The sequence below is a fragment of the Emys orbicularis genome, chromosome 8, assembly GCF_028017835.1.
Source record: "Emys orbicularis isolate rEmyOrb1 chromosome 8, rEmyOrb1.hap1, whole genome shotgun sequence".
Classification (NCBI taxonomy): domain Eukaryota; kingdom Metazoa; phylum Chordata; order Testudines; family Emydidae; genus Emys; species Emys orbicularis.
This window is the reverse complement of record NC_088690.1, coordinates 24,070,163-24,085,679: the sequence shown is the minus strand read 5'-3', so window position 1 is coordinate 24,085,679 and position 15,517 is coordinate 24,070,163. Positions and strand designations below refer to the sequence as shown.

At 42.2% G+C, this 15,517-nt stretch overlaps 1 protein-coding gene across 1 annotated transcript in view; it reads left to right on the top strand.

The window, feature by feature from the left end:
- Positions 1 to 15,517, top strand: part of SLC44A5 (solute carrier family 44 member 5) — a 143,873-nt gene that overhangs the window by 75,332 nt on the left and 53,024 nt on the right. Inside the window, exon 3 of the mRNA XM_065410019.1 lies at positions 7,093 to 7,166. Coding sequence (XP_065266091.1) covers positions 7,093 to 7,166 — 74 coding nt within the window. The remainder of the gene's footprint in view (positions 1 to 7,092; positions 7,167 to 15,517) is intronic.

The window sequence follows — 15,517 nt, the reverse complement described above, 5'->3', positions numbered from 1 at the left end:
AACTGTCTGTACTGGGCTATCTTGATTATCACTTCAAAAGTTTTTTCTCTTACTTAATTGGCCTCTCAGAGTTGGTAAGACAACTCTCACCTTTTCATGCTCTCTGTATGTGTATATATATCTCCTCAATATATGTTCCATTCTATGCAGCCAAAGAAGTGGGCTGTAGCCCACGAAAGCTTATGCTCAAATAAATTTTGTCTCTAAGGTGCCACAAGTACTCCTGTTCTTTTACAGATTCCTTTGTTTAGAGTAGACCTGTTTAACAACTCCCCCTTACATACCTGGTTTGTATGCAGTGTTATTGCAGCCCAGGAAATGACAAGTGGGTGAGGTGATATCTGAAAAGAGCTATGTAAGCTCAAAAGCTTGTCCCTCTCACCAACAGAAGTTGGTCCAATGAAAGATATTACCTCACCCACCTTGTCTCTCTAAGTTCCTGGTTTGAACACATTTTAGTTATAATTCTAGTATACCCATTGTGTTCATACAACATGCAAGAATATTAATGATCAGTGAGTTACTAGTTTTCAAATGATACCTCACAAGACATATTTTGTACAAAGATTTTACCATAGTGTGTAGGATGTGAATAGAGGGATGCTTAGTGTCACAGTGTATAACAGGTATTTTCACTTCTGTGAAGTGTTCGTAACAACAAAGGAAGTGACCTATATTGGAAAAGTCACATAAGTGAGCATTAGCATAAAATCATGATTAATAAAGGTTTCAAGGGTGACTGTCAAGAAATGCTTCAGGCCAGAGCCACACATTTTTTTTGTCTTGACTCTGCCACTACCAAGAATATGATATAAATCACGGTGAAGTTTATAAAACACAGCATTACATCAATGGGGGTGATTGCTGCTTAGATACCTAGGTGATCGTTGCCTTTGACTCTACCTTGGATATCCACATCCCCTCCCTCTTTTCCCCACTAGATCTTGAGTGTGTGTGTGTGTGGGGGGGGGGGGGGTTCTCAGAGTTCTGTTCTTAGTCTGCTCCCCTTCTATCTTTGCCCTCTTTTTCTAAATGATATTGTCCATTCACACAGCTTCAACTACCATCTTTACACCAATGACTCTGAAATCAGCCTTGCTATTCCCGACCTCCATTGTCCATTCGCTCCCACATCTCAACCTGTCTTTCTGATGGTCTGAACTTTTTAAAACTGTGGGGCAAGGCCTGTGTCTTCTGCTGTGATTGGAAAGTGCTTAGCAGTTTATGGGTGCTTCTGCCATATAAATATTAACTTTCAATGATCTTGTGGCTATCTTCCTTAGGCTGAGGAAAAAAACATAAGTGTTAGTCATTTCCTGAGCTCCATCCACAACACAAACTCTGCCCACTCACAACTCTAAAATGAGGTGCTGCTCACAGTAGATCAGGGGTCGGCAACGTTTGGCACGCGGCTCACCAGGGAAACCACCCTGGCGGGCCGGGCCAGTTTATTTACCTGCTGACGCGGCAGGTTCGGCTGATCACGGCCCCCACTGGCCGCGGATCGCCGTCCCGGGCCAATGGGGGCGGCGGGAAGCGGTGCGGGCGAGGGATGTGCTGGCCGTGGCTTCCCACCGCCCCCATTGGCCCGGGACGGCGATCCGCGGCCAGTGGGGGGCCACGATCAGCCGAACCTGCCACGTCAGCAGGTAAATAAACTGGCCCGGCCCGCCAGGGTGCTTACCCTGGCGAGCCGCGTGCCAAACGTTGCCAACCCCTGCAGTAGATTATGCTGATCTTCATGATAAGATCATCTCACTCCTTTCTTTGGTACTGTGGTCAGTACTGAAACAGCTGACAATTTAAATGTCAACATCGTTATCATCAGGCTTCAGAGTCAAAACCTGAAAGAGTCTGACCTAGAGGAGTGCTGGCAAGAAACAGGTTATTTCTTATTGCTAATGGAATTTTAATCAGTGCCTGTATCTTTGGCAGCACACTGCGATCTATATTGTTGTAGTATGTTATACACACCACTGAGATGAATGGGCAGTTTTACTTTTCTTAGAGCTCCTGTTGCAGGCTCTCAGGAGACATCACTTCATGGCTTTCTTCTGGTTCACATTTTGCAGATTTCCTTCGCAGCCATAAAGGCTAGAGAATTAATTTTTTAAAATTAAAACTTTCTGGCGCACAGTATTCAGCCACCGGGAGGAAGTACAATTCAGTGAGACAACATGGGCCAGCTCATTTCAACCCCTCTCATTAAAGATTCTCTGAAGAAAACTTAAGAAAATCTAGTGTTTAGGCTGATAGGTTAACAAAGCACCGTTTGCATTAAAACCTTTTTAGTACTTTCCTTGCGGACTTTTTAGTCTCCATAGTAGGAGCGTATGCTCAAAAGGAAGTATCCCTGAACACACTGAATCTGCCACCAACTCAAATATTTATTCAGCTTTGCTGAATAGTGCCCTTTGGTCTGGCCACACTGTTTGATAAAAGTACCAGCCACTCTATTTAGATCCATACCAGCTGAGATGATCTCTCAGTTCAGGCTACAGTCAAGTAGGGGATCCTGAGTTCTGTTCATAAACCACAAAACAGACAAAAATTCTTTTCCCTACAGCATGGTTTCTTAGAGTGATTTCAAAACATAGGCATCAGTCCTCCAGAGAATTCTGTGTGAGCAGACCCCTGCATTCAGGCAGAGCTCCATTAACACTGAGCTCTGAGCAGCATTGATGCCTTAAACGGTCAGCTTCAAGTTTGTCCACAAAGGATGAGTGATGTTTCCCATTGTCTATATTCATACATGTAGATGGTGAGCTCTCTGGGGCAGAGGCTGTCTCTTTGTTATATGTTTGCACAGGGCCTAGCACAAAGGGATCCAGGTCTGTAAGTGCTGTCATAATACTGGTACAACTCTAATATTAAGAATAATGGTTTCTTGCTAGTGCAACATCTTGGACAGAATTGCACGCGTGAGACATTATGAACTGTAAAAACAACGAGAAGTCCCTGTGGCACCTAAATTTGTTACTCTAAGGTGCCACAAGGATGACTCCATTGTTTTTGCTGATACAGACTAACATGGCTACCACTCTGAAATCTCTCATTATGAACTGTAGAATTGGAGGATGAAGCCAGCAGAAGCAAGTAGTCCCCAAGCAGAATCATTAGCCACGAAATGCATGGTTTGTCAGTGAATAAGTGCTTCCAATCTCTGATACTCAATATTCAGAGTCATTATTTATTTATCTGAATTCCGTTAACACCTCCTATGTACTATGTAACTTCCATGAAGACACAGGAACAAAGTGTTTTCTTACTTTGCGCTGCCACATATAACAAAGCGAGTAAGCCAATCCATTTCTGAAAGGTGGTAGAAAGCAAAGCAGTACCCATAAACTAAACAAAATGACAACAGTAGGCAATAAAACCTGGCATGGGGGCCAGAAATATGCACTTATCAAATGAGATTATTTTATTACTTCACCTGGCTAAAAATGAATCTGTTGGGTTTATCAGTGATTTATTTCTATGGAGACAGCAATGTTCAGGTAGAATAGTTAGGCTAACAACAAAATTTGGGCAAGATCTTGGTTGTGCAACTGAACTGCAAAAAGGTAAAAGAACATTGCAAATTTCAAATACAGCCATACTTTCACAATGACTTTCATGTTGTCCAGTACATTTTAATTCATGACACAAATGAATCATCATAAATATTGTCTATATGCATTATCATACTCTGTTACAATATCCTGTTGTCCGTGCAGTCATTGCTGCTGGGAAAAGGTTTGGACTCCATTTGAAAAAATGGTTATATTTTTCCTTTTGTAATTTTTGCGTCATGTATCCCATGAAGATGGTGGGTATCTTTGTGTGTATGTACAGGTATATTATAAAAACGTGGCAGTGATATCCATGTGAAAGAGTGCAGGGGCATATGATAAATTACATTTATCATGCACTCTCCCCTCAACACTCTGCCCACTAATCCATCTCCCCTAGCATTTATTCTACGATTTCACCCCCTGAGCAGCTTCCTGCAGTTTCATTGTCTTGAATACAAATACAACAGCAAAATCAATTCGCCATCAAAATGTTTCTATTTTTCCCCTAAATGTGAGCATTTCTGCTCCAAAAAAAACCAGTTCAAAGCCCAGCACAGGCAATGCTCAGTCCTGGTTACAGCAATAAATGTAATATCTCAATATCTTGTGACCCTTCAGGGCTAGAAATGGGAGTCTAATCCTTTTGGGGAGGGGAGATTCCCAGCATTCCATTTGCTCCAGTTTTGAAAACTCCCAGTGACTTTAAGGGAGTAAAATGGTACGTGTGGAACAGTTATTTTAGGTCATTTGGTGAGGTATCTTATATATTTGGTTTAATTTTTCTCTCCTGCTGAGCCTTGGATTTCTAAGGTGAAATCCTGGCCCCACAAAGTCAGCAGGACTTTTGCCATTGATTTCAGTGGAGCCAGGATTTTACCCATGGTAACAAAGGCACCTGGCTGCACAGGCAGAGGGGTGCAAGAAATAGTCCCAATAAATTTATTTTAAAACTCTCCAAACCATGCCCAAAATAGTTTCTGTGCAATTATTATAATTATTTAATATTTATATTATAGCAGCACCCAGAGGCCAGGATCAGTTGTACTAGGCACTATAAAATCTGTGTCATACCCAGAACAGAAAACGGTGTGAGGTGGTAGAAACATTTGACACTTGAATAATTGCAAAACTTTAAGGGATGAACTGGCACAAACGGGTATGGGCTCTGATCATACATAATCATAAATACCACGTGTACAAGAGGGTTCTGACAACAAGAGACTTATAATTAAAGTATTGCAGTGTTCTAGTTCGTCTCCCATTAGTATTTTTACCTGAGTTATCTTTTATTAAACACTGTGCCATTTAACAGCCACTCTGGAGGGTGAGAAACTGAGCCTGAGTAAAGTATCAGAATTCGTGTGAAACAGATGTTAGCCTTACATTTAAAAAGGTTTAGTGCTTCTGCTGGTGTTAAGAGAAGGAAGCAGGTGACCCTATTTCCATTCATTATTTATCCATTTTGTGATTCCAAATAAAATCTAAATCTTCAGATTAAAGCTCTCCTCATAACTGTAACGTGCTGTCATCTATTCTCTGGGCAGACACTCATTACAGGGCACTTGAGAAAAGCTTCATCTATAACAACTGCAGCAAATGATAGCTTAAAGCAGTGGTTCTCAACTAGGGGTCCAGGGCTCCCTGGGGGGCCATGAGCAGGTTTCAGGGGGTCTGCCAAAATAAACCAGAGAGCAGGGTCAGCATTAGACTCACTGGGGCCCAGGGTAGAAAGCCGAATCCCGAGCCCAAGCCCCTTCTCCCCAGGCTGAAGCAGAAGCCTGAGCAATTTAGCTTTGTGGGGCCCCCTGTGGCATAAAGCCCTGGGCAATTGCTCTGCTTGCTACCCCCTAACGCTGGCTCTGGCTTTTAATCTACTGAAAAACAGTTGTGTGCATGGTGGGCTGTGTAATTTTTATAGCATGGTGCGGGGGGGGGGGGGGGGGTCTGAAGGAAAAAGGTTGAGACCCCTCTGGCTTAAAGAACAAGCGGGGCTCCATTGTCAGTTCTTTCAGTTTAACTAACTCTCATTCATTAGATTGCCTCAACACATCCCCATAGTCACACAGACCTGGAACCTAGGGTTGAGATTGTTTCTCTATGGAGAGGCACATGGGTCATACATGCTTAGTTCCTTTTTCACACCTAGAAGTGTCTCTCCAAGTTTTCCAATTGTTTAAAAGTTGTGTAATCTTTTCCCCTCTTCCCAATCACTGGGATCTGGATCTACTCTTCACCCCCTCCTTTCAAACCCATAACTAAGTGTCCCCTATCCTTCATATCTCTCCAGATTGGCCTCTCTAGTGCAGATCACTTTGGCCAGAAGAATCCGAGAGCTATAAGCCCTTATGTCTAATTCTCCAGTCTTAATTTTTAAGGACAGTATTTCTGGGCTTTCTTCATTATACCCGTCATGCTGATTGAAGCTGAATGATGGGACTTTTAATAAAACTCTGGCAAGATCTCTTCAGCCATTTTGGGGGTTTCAGGGCAGGGGTGCTGGAACAGTTTGTATAGTGGGGGTGCTGAGAGCCGTTGATCCAAACTGTAAGCCCTGTATATAATGGAAACCACTTTAAGTCAGGGGGTGTACCCCCACCACCCCTAGTTCCAGCACCTATGTTTCACGGTGAATCCTCCCTACACATACACACACTTTATCCACTTTAAAAAAGAAACTTTAATTGATCCTTTCTAGATGGGGCTATGGCAAAAATAGATGTTTGAAACTTGAAACTCACCATGGCTAAACCTCTGATTGAGAAGTAATGCCTCTTCTTGTGCTTTAAAAAAATGGTTTTAATTTACCAGAGTTGGTTTGTAATTGTATCCTGAACATGTGCAATAGACAATTTTGTTAAATACATAGATACGTACAATAAATATATATATACATTAAAGAGTACTGCTAATTAAGTCTGCACTTTTCAAAACAGACTGACTTTAAAGATCTTCAGCTTGGCCTTGACCAGCATTGGCTTCAGTGGAACTATGCCAATTTACACCAGCTGCAGCTGGTAGCCGTTGGGACGTTAATTCACATGTCTGCTTGTTTAGACTCCTAGGCCAGGTTGGAGGTGGTTTAGTTTGGTAAGGCAATCCTTTACTTTCTTTTTAACTAGAAACACTCCTTAGCCCACCTCTAGAGTGATTGTTGTTTAGTAGTCATCGAAAGCAAGGACTTGTGAATGTAAGTTTATGAAGGAGAATTGGAAGCCAGATAAGTTCAGACTAGAAATAAGGCACAGATTTTGAATGATGAGGGTAAATAACCATTGTTAGAACTTATGTTGGGTCGAGGTGGATTCTCAATCATTGACAATTTTTAAATCAAGATTGGATGTTTTTCTAAAAGGTATGTTACACTTGAAAAAGAAATTAATTAAGGAAAGTCCTGTGGCCGGTGTAATTCAGGAGGTTAGACTATATGATGTCTGTGGTCACTTCTGATCTTGTAATGTATGAATCAATCATTTACAAAGGAGGAGTTATTTTGGACACTTTTCTAATTCTTTAAAATGTTCCCTTCTGTCTTTAGGCACTGTACGGATGTTCTGTGCTGTGTAATCTTCATAGTCGTCATTCTGGGTTACATTGCATTAGGAATTCTGGGTAAGTAAACCCAGCCACGGTAGTGGCTTCTCTTGCAGGGGGAGTAAATAAGTGAGTCATTATTTTTAATTGAAGAGTCCATTTAATTTTAAACTTTCTAATCAATGAGCCATGTGTTTCCTAGGACATTAAATGTCTGTTATAGTCAGGGAGAGGTTGAAAATGATGTGTTTATTGATGGAAAAACCCAAAGTAAAATATATGCAGGTAAAAATGCCATGGTTCAATCATTTTGCTATCATAAACTATAATTGAGACAGGAAAATCCTGGCACTTGTCACTCGTCAAAAAACAAAAGCTAGAGAAAAACATTCATTTTTTTAAGAGGCTTTGCATTCTTTAAAATATTAGCAAGAGACTCTATGGGAGCAATGAATGGAGCAGAAAAAACTTCATTTAATTGTGGGGAACAGAGCTATTTGCTTATCAGGATATTCCGTGGTAACCGTTTAGTTTGCTTGTCTGAGAGAACTTCACTGAGACTGTCTAAATGAGTGAGGGCAAATGCCAGCTACCATAAAAGTACAGTTACTATGTGTTTGCATATTTGACTGAACTTAATTTCCTAATAAAAGACCATATGGCCCTGGCTTAGACACACGAAATGTCATCACTCTTTTTAATTCTGTGTTAGCAGTTTGGCTTTGTACAGTAGAGAAAATACTATGTGTAGTGTCAGAAGATGACAGTAAGCAAGATTGATTTTACACAACCAGTAGAAATCAGTAAGTATACGGGAATGTACATCATCCTCTCGTTAGAATATACTATTGGCACAGCATCCCAAAAGTCATAATTTGTTCTCTGTCTCTCTTCAGCTCCCTGTCTCTCTCACTTTACCTTGTAGTATTTAAACACTGAACAGGTAGTTAAGATTTTGCTGCTTCTCTCTCCAGGTGCTCCTGTGTGCGTGTGGTGTTCATTCCCTTGTTCACACATACTAGTTGTCCCTTCATGGAACATCCTGCTTTCAGAAAGGGGGAAAGGGAAGGAAATAAAGTGAATACACTCGGGGCCGGCTCCAGGCACCAGCCGAGCAAGCTCGGGGCGGCAGATTGTACGAGGCGGCATTCGGCCCAATCCTAGGGCAGCACGGCCGCTTTTTTTTTTTGTTGTGTTCTGCTCTGGCCGCCCTGTAGCGGGCGGCGGCACGGAGGAGGGGAGCGCCCTGCAGCAAGCCCGGCAGGGCAGCCCGTGTCCTTCCCTCCCAGCTGACCGCGGCGCGGAGCCCTCCTGGCAGGCGGTGCGGCGGTTGGGGCCGCGTGGCAGCGCCCCCCTGAAGCCCTGGCCGCCGCCTTCTCTCTCTCTCCCCCCCGCCTCCTCCCCCTCTCCCCCGCTAGCCGGGGCACCAGCGCAGGGAGTCCCCCCGCACCCTGGCTCCGGCCACGCCGCAGGTGCTTTTTTTTTGTTGCTTGGGGCGGCAAAAAAGCCAGAGCTGGCCCTGACTACACTTGCAAGCAATAACAGTCAAGGGGGTCGTTGCAGTTGAAAGGTAGCACCACACACTGACCCCATAACAGGCAGTTGTTGTCTAATGAATGGAGCATGATGCTGGCAGGCAGGAGACCTGTGTTCCACTCATGACTGTCACTAAGTTGCTGTGCCACGTCAGGCAAGTAACGTAACTGCTCCGTGCCTCAGTTTCTCTATCTGTAAAACCGAGAGGAATTATTTAAGCTCAGTATCAATGTGGACACAAGAACAAATGATATAAACTGGACATTAGGAAGTTTAGACTTGAAATTAGACGAAGGTTTCTAACCATCAGAAGAATGAAGTTCTGGAACAGCCTTTCAAGGGGAGTAGTGGGGGCAAAAGATATATCTGGCTTCAAGACTAAGCTTGATAAGTTTATGGAGGAGATGGTATAATGGGATAGCTTAATTTTGGCAATTAATTCGTCTTTGACTACTAGCGGTAAATATGCCCAATGGCTTGTGATGGGATGTTAGATGGGGTGGGATCTGAGTTACTACAGAGAATTGTTTCCTGGGTGCTGGCTGGTGAGTCTTGCCCACATGCTCAGGGTTTAGCTGATCGCCATATTTGGAGTCGGGAAGGAATTTTCCTCCAGGGCAGATTGGCAGAATCCCTGGGGGGTTTTCGCCTTCCTTTGCAGCGTGGGGCACGGGTCACTTGTTGGAAGATTCTCTGCACCTTGAAGTCTTTAAACCATGATTTGAGGACTTCAATGGCTCAGACACAGGTTTGATACAGGAGTGGATGGGTGAGATTCTGTGGCCTGCATTGTGCAGGAGGTCAGACTAGATGATCATAATGGTCCCTTCTGACCTTAAAGTCTATGATTCTATGATAATACCTACCTTTGTAAAGCACTTTGAGATCCATGGATGGAAAAAAATCTGTATAAGGGCAAAGAGTTAACTAATAAGCTCTTAATACAGGTCCTGTGCCTGTGTGCCATACGTGGATCCAGTACTTTAATGGTTTCATTAGCTATGGGATTCTTCTTGGGGACAGTAGTGGGTAGAGGGTGAGGGAGAAGGGTGTCTCTAACTGTACTTCATGCATTATTTAGTCACATTCAGACTAGCTTGTCTGAAGTCCTTTGGCTTCCTTGCACAGCTCAGACTCTGATGCTTCCTTAACATCAATGGCATCCTACTTGGGGGTGGGGATCTGTCTGGTCTGTATCTGCTGCTGCTACTGGAGTGCATATGAATGAAATTTTGCACATGCTCTCTCATCTCTGCCTCCTCTTTTGATCCTGCTGCTTGTACTATTTGCTGTAGAGTGATGCTACGATCTGAGTTGCCCCTACTTTAATTGCCCAGTTACATTGTCTGTATCTCACTGGCCTCTTGTTTCATTCCAAGCTGGTACCAGCACTCATTTGATGCGTGCGTGCGTGTGTGTGTGTGTGTGTGTGTGTGTGCGTGTGCGTGCGCATATACAGACCTGCCAAGCAGGGCTGGCACCAGCACAGCAAGCAGGTGCTTGGGGCGGCCAAAGGAAAGAAGGGGCGGCACGTCCGGGTCTTCGGCGGCAATTCAGTGGCAGGTCCCTCAGTCCCTCTCGGAGGGAAGGACCTTCCGCCGAAATGCTGCCAATCGCGGCTGCTTTTTTTTTTTTTTTTTTTTTTTTCCCCCCGCCGCTCGGGGCGGCAAAAACACTGGAGCCGGCCCAGCTGCCAAGCCTCCCACCTGAAGCAGGAGTATCCCACATTTGGAATATTTTACTTCCCCGTTCCCCCTCTAATGTTCCTCCAGCTCTTTCTGCTCCCTGTTCGCTCAGCTGGTGTGTTACTGTTCTGTTCCTGTCCTTCTTTCACCGCTCAAACACACACAGCCCAAGTGGAGGAGCTGGGCTCAGATCATGGGAGCATTCCTTGTTCTCTTTAATACGTGAACACTCCCCTGACAGGTGAGTGGCCCCTACTCTGGATGTTGTGTCGGACAGAGTATTGGCACACTGATGAACACACAGAGAGAGGCAGAAGTGAGCACTGGCAATTTGTAGTTGTGCAGCATTCTTGTGCATTCAGATCTTCTGCCAGCCTGTACAATCTCCCTCCAGCACTGCACAAATCTCCCTTAATCCTTTGGCTAGACTTCCATGGCAGCTTTGCATGTGCTGTTTCCAAACATCATGTTCTGCACGAAATACGTTGCACAAGCCGAGGGAGGCAAAAGATGAGTGGTTGGCCAGATTCCTCTCTTCCCTGACTCTGTGGTCTCAGACAATGGGATCAGTGTGGTGTGTGATGGTGAATTTGTCCATATAGGGTACATTTGCACATGCCTTGGAATCCTATTATGAAAAAAACCTTCTAACCAAACGCTTAGGTATAAAACATTGAGGGGTTTGGAATCCAACCCTGGATCCAGATCCAAATTTTGTGGCTGGCCACTGTTTTTTTTCCAAATTTTTGCATCTGAACACCCCTATTACATATCCAAATCTAAACCCCGTATGGTGCCTGCTTTTTCTTTGTCCTCAGATTGTGATTCATCCTTCTTATTTTAAATGAAAGATGAGATCAGCATGAGTCCTACTCCAAAGGCCAGCCCTGCTCCAAATGCATGAGTGTCAATAAAGTTCATATGAAGAGAAAATAGATTATAAATCAATTCTCCGTCATGAGTTATGCCTTAAGCATCTCCTGTCCTTTGGCTTATTATAGAAATAAAAAAGTCGATTTTCCTGGTTTCTTGACTATGTGAGAATAGCTTCCTCGTTTCACATGTCATTGGCTGGATAAAGAAAGGAAATACTCAAACTAGGGCTGTTGATTAATCGCAGTTAACTCACACAATTAACTAAAAAAAATCAATCACGATTAAAAAAATAATCATGATTAATCGCACTGTTAAACAATAGAATACCAATTTAAATTTATTAAATATTTTTGGATGTTTTTCTACATTTTCAAATATATCGACTTCAATTACAACACAGAATACAAAGTGTACAGTGCTCACTTTATATTATTTTTTATTACAAATATTTGCACTGTAAAAATGATAAAAGAAATAGTATTTTTCAATTCACCTCATACAAGTACTGTAGTGCAATCTCTTTATCATGAAAGTGCAACTTACGAATGTAGGTTTTTTTGTTATGTAACTGCACTCAAAAACAAAACAATGTAAAACTTTAGAGCCTACAAGTCCACTCAGTCCTACTTCTTGTTTAGCCAATTGCTAAGAGAAACAAGTTTGTTTACATTTACGGGAGATAATGTTGCCCACTTCTTAAATAAATGGTATTCGATTATTGTTTAATAGTGCGATTAATCGCAATTAATTTTTTTAATCACTTGACAGCATCAACTGATTCAAACCCATCACTTGGAGCTGCTATTGACTGAAAATCTGTGGCTCACTTTCTACTCTCTGCTATGTGTGCACAACTCCCACTGGCCTCAGCTGGGCATGCACTTACGTAACCGCAGGTATAATTTGGCTTGGTATGTGTTTCAAGAGGGCTGAAGTGGGGTCTGGGAAAAAGGTAATCAAATCTCCTTGAAAGATCAAACTCAGTGATTTATGATAATAGCCTATCTCCATCCTGCTTCAGTGGTGGTTGCTGTTGAATGATTATACTGAACAGAAATATGTATTACATGAGTTATTTCTTGCCATAATTGTGTTACCTTTACAGATGATTTGATAAATGAAAGGGGGGGTAGCTCCCTTTTATGGACACCCAGCCAGCCAGTTAGCTATAAAATCCCTCTTGGTAGCTGTTCTCTACTTGCTTTACCTGTAAAGGGTTAAAAAGTCTGACTGCATGCATAGGTAAAAGGAAGGGAGTGGGCACCTGATCAAAAGAGCCAATGGGAAGGCTAGAACTTTTTAAAATTGGGGGGGAAAATAAACTTTTCCCTTTGTCTGTCTGTCTGTTCTCCGGCGATTGGGGACAGAGCAGAGACAGGGCTGGGACAATGCTGTAAAAAGCTTTAAAACCAGGTATGACAAATCATCAAATCATACCTCGAACCTACTTATCTGAAACCCCAGATATGTAAGGAGATCAGGGAATGTCTAGGATGATGCAATTAGGTTTATTTCTTTAATTCTTATTGGCTTGTGGACTCCTCTCTGCTAACCCCCAGATGCTTTTGTTTTGCTTGTAACCTTTAAGCTGAACCTCAAGAGAGCTATCTTGATGCTTAAGTTTTGTAATTTTTTTTTAAGATCTAGCAAAAAGCCTAAGTTCCAGATGTATTTTCTTTCTTTTTGTTTTTAATAAAATTTACCTTTTTTAAGAACAGGATCAGGTTTTTTGTGTCCTAAGAAGTTTGTGCACATGTTGTTTAATTAGCTGATGGCAACAGCTGAGTTCCTTTGTTTCTGTCTCAGCTCTTCCCCGGAGGGTGTGTGTGAAAGGGCTTGAAGGTACCCCACAGGAAGGAATTCCCAAGTACGCCTTTCTGGGTTCCAAAAAGGGGTTTCATTGCATTTTGGTGGTGGCAGCATCTACCTATCCAAGGTCAGAGAGAAGTTGTAACCTTGGGACTTTAATACAAGCCTGGAGTGGCCAGTATTAATTTTTAGAATCCTTGCGGGCCCCCACCTTCTGCACTCGAAGTGCCAGAGCTGGGAAACAGCCTTGACAGATGAAAAAAGAGTGTCAATTTAACAGTCAATGAAACTTTTATTCCTTAGAGAACTAATTCAGTCCTTCCTATTTATTTGGGAGATTTGGGGCTTAACAGGGAGAGACTTTAAAAAAAAAAAAAATCTACCAGACAGCCTAAAATCTATGGTAGTTTTCATTCAGCAAAATGCATGTGAAGGGCAGCTAATGAATTATCATAGAAAGAGCTCAAGGCTTCAAAGGATGGAGTAATTCAAAAGGAACAAAACTGAGTATGATTTAGATTTACTCCTGAACTGTGGTTCATATACTAACCTGATCACAGCCTCCTGAAGAGTTTCTGGTACAAAGAGAAATCACTACCCCCCCCCCCCAATCAATAGTTTCACCATATGTAGTTCAGATCCTCTTAGAGCAACATTATTATTTGCAATAGCAAATTTCTCCAGATGTGTCTCTTACATTAAAGGAACAATGGTGTTTTTATCCTTTATTGCGCTTAGCCAAGCCAAGAGTTATGATCGTGTATCGAAGTAAACCATCTCCACAACTTGTAAAATCTTACCCTCAAGAGTCCACTTCATGTGTATAAATTCTTCTTACATTTTAACATAATTTTGTCTTCTAGTAAAGGATTGATGGATTTAGAGTCGAAATGGGAACTTGAGATCATCATGCTTGTTCTTCATCTAAGATGCGCCTTGCTTTCATTTGGTTTCCCTCCTCCCTCCCCCAATTTCTATAGCTCCAGCTATGAAAGACTTATTCTTCTAGAACAGAATTCTTCTGATTTGTGTTCACGGGCACAACTTGGGACTAACCACTGGGCTGGTAGGCCACCTGTGAAGTAGTGAACAATATGTTGCTTATGTAGTAGGCCTGCTTCTAGTAATGTTTATGCAACAGCGGTGTCATCAGCATGGGTTTACAAATTCAGTATCATATGTCCTATTATCTGCTTCACTGCATTTGTAAATTGTTTGTGTTAAAAAGCCATAAGCACAGTTGGGTAGGCCTGTTCTTCCACATATTAAAATGTTAAAAGCATACCTTTAAGGGAAACAAAATAATGATATGAAAGCCTGTATTCCCAAGAAGCACACTGTTGAGGGAATGACTCAGATAAGCTAAACAGATTTGCAGTTATTTTTTAAGTGTCAGTGGAAGCTGTTGTTCTAATCACAGTTTCTCCTTGACAAGGAGTTTTCCAGTATTTGCATCCACTGGCTCAACCATACAGCAAAAAAATAAAAATAAAAATGTATTTGATAAACATTTAAAATGATAGACATTAGCCATTTCTGATATCATTCTTGTGTACTTGTGTACATCAGTGACAGGATAATGACATAACTTCAGCCATCCCGAATGTGGATCCCTGTCTGTCAACTGCTTTGCCTGTGTCATATGCTGCCCCACTGCTACACTGACGGCTGACTCAGCTGGGTTGGTTGATGTATTTGTTTCAGCCCAGCTGTGTATGCCAGCATTCAAACTGTGATTTTACAAGCATCAGACCACGCACAACCTTTTGCTGGCATGAAAGTTCTATATACTTGGATTCAGTTTCATTTAGTACTTGATATTGGGTCACCAATAGGGCAATGAAACAAAGACTCAAACACTACTCTTTGAGGCTAATCATGATAATAACCTTCCACTGTCAATGGAGGCTGCTGATTTAGGTACAATTCTACACTGAATAGGATATTTATCATATGGGATTCTTTTCCCAACATTGTTCTAACTCACAAAGAAAGTAATAGTTGTTTTTACTCTCCTGTTTTCTGCTGCAATATTAATCAAATGCTAAATCTCCATCCTCTATAATGGACCAATTCTTCTCGGTTTCTCTCTGAAAATTAGTTGAGATGTACTTTCCCCAGCAGATGTGATTTCAAACTAAAGGAAACCAATTTTACAGCAAACCCAGATAAATTTGTTTTCTAAAGCTGTTTTCTAGATAAGGGGCCCAGTTTTGATTCCAGTAAAGTTGACGAGAGCAAGTGTTGACATAGAAAAGCTTGTTTACCATATTTTTTAAACCAGGTTCATCCAACGCTGGTTTAGTGCCCCAATATGACTGAGGCCTCAGGCTTGTAGGAAAGCTACAACCAAGAATCAGTAGGTATGGGCAATTGGATGAAGGCAACTGGACAAGAGTCCCCAAAGACTGGAAATACTTCACAAAAACAAAAGTATGAGCAAAATGTTCCAGCACTTGTACTTCACTAATTCCCACGAATGCCCAGGAAGCCCATTGCAAAGGATCACGTTTGGAGAATTAG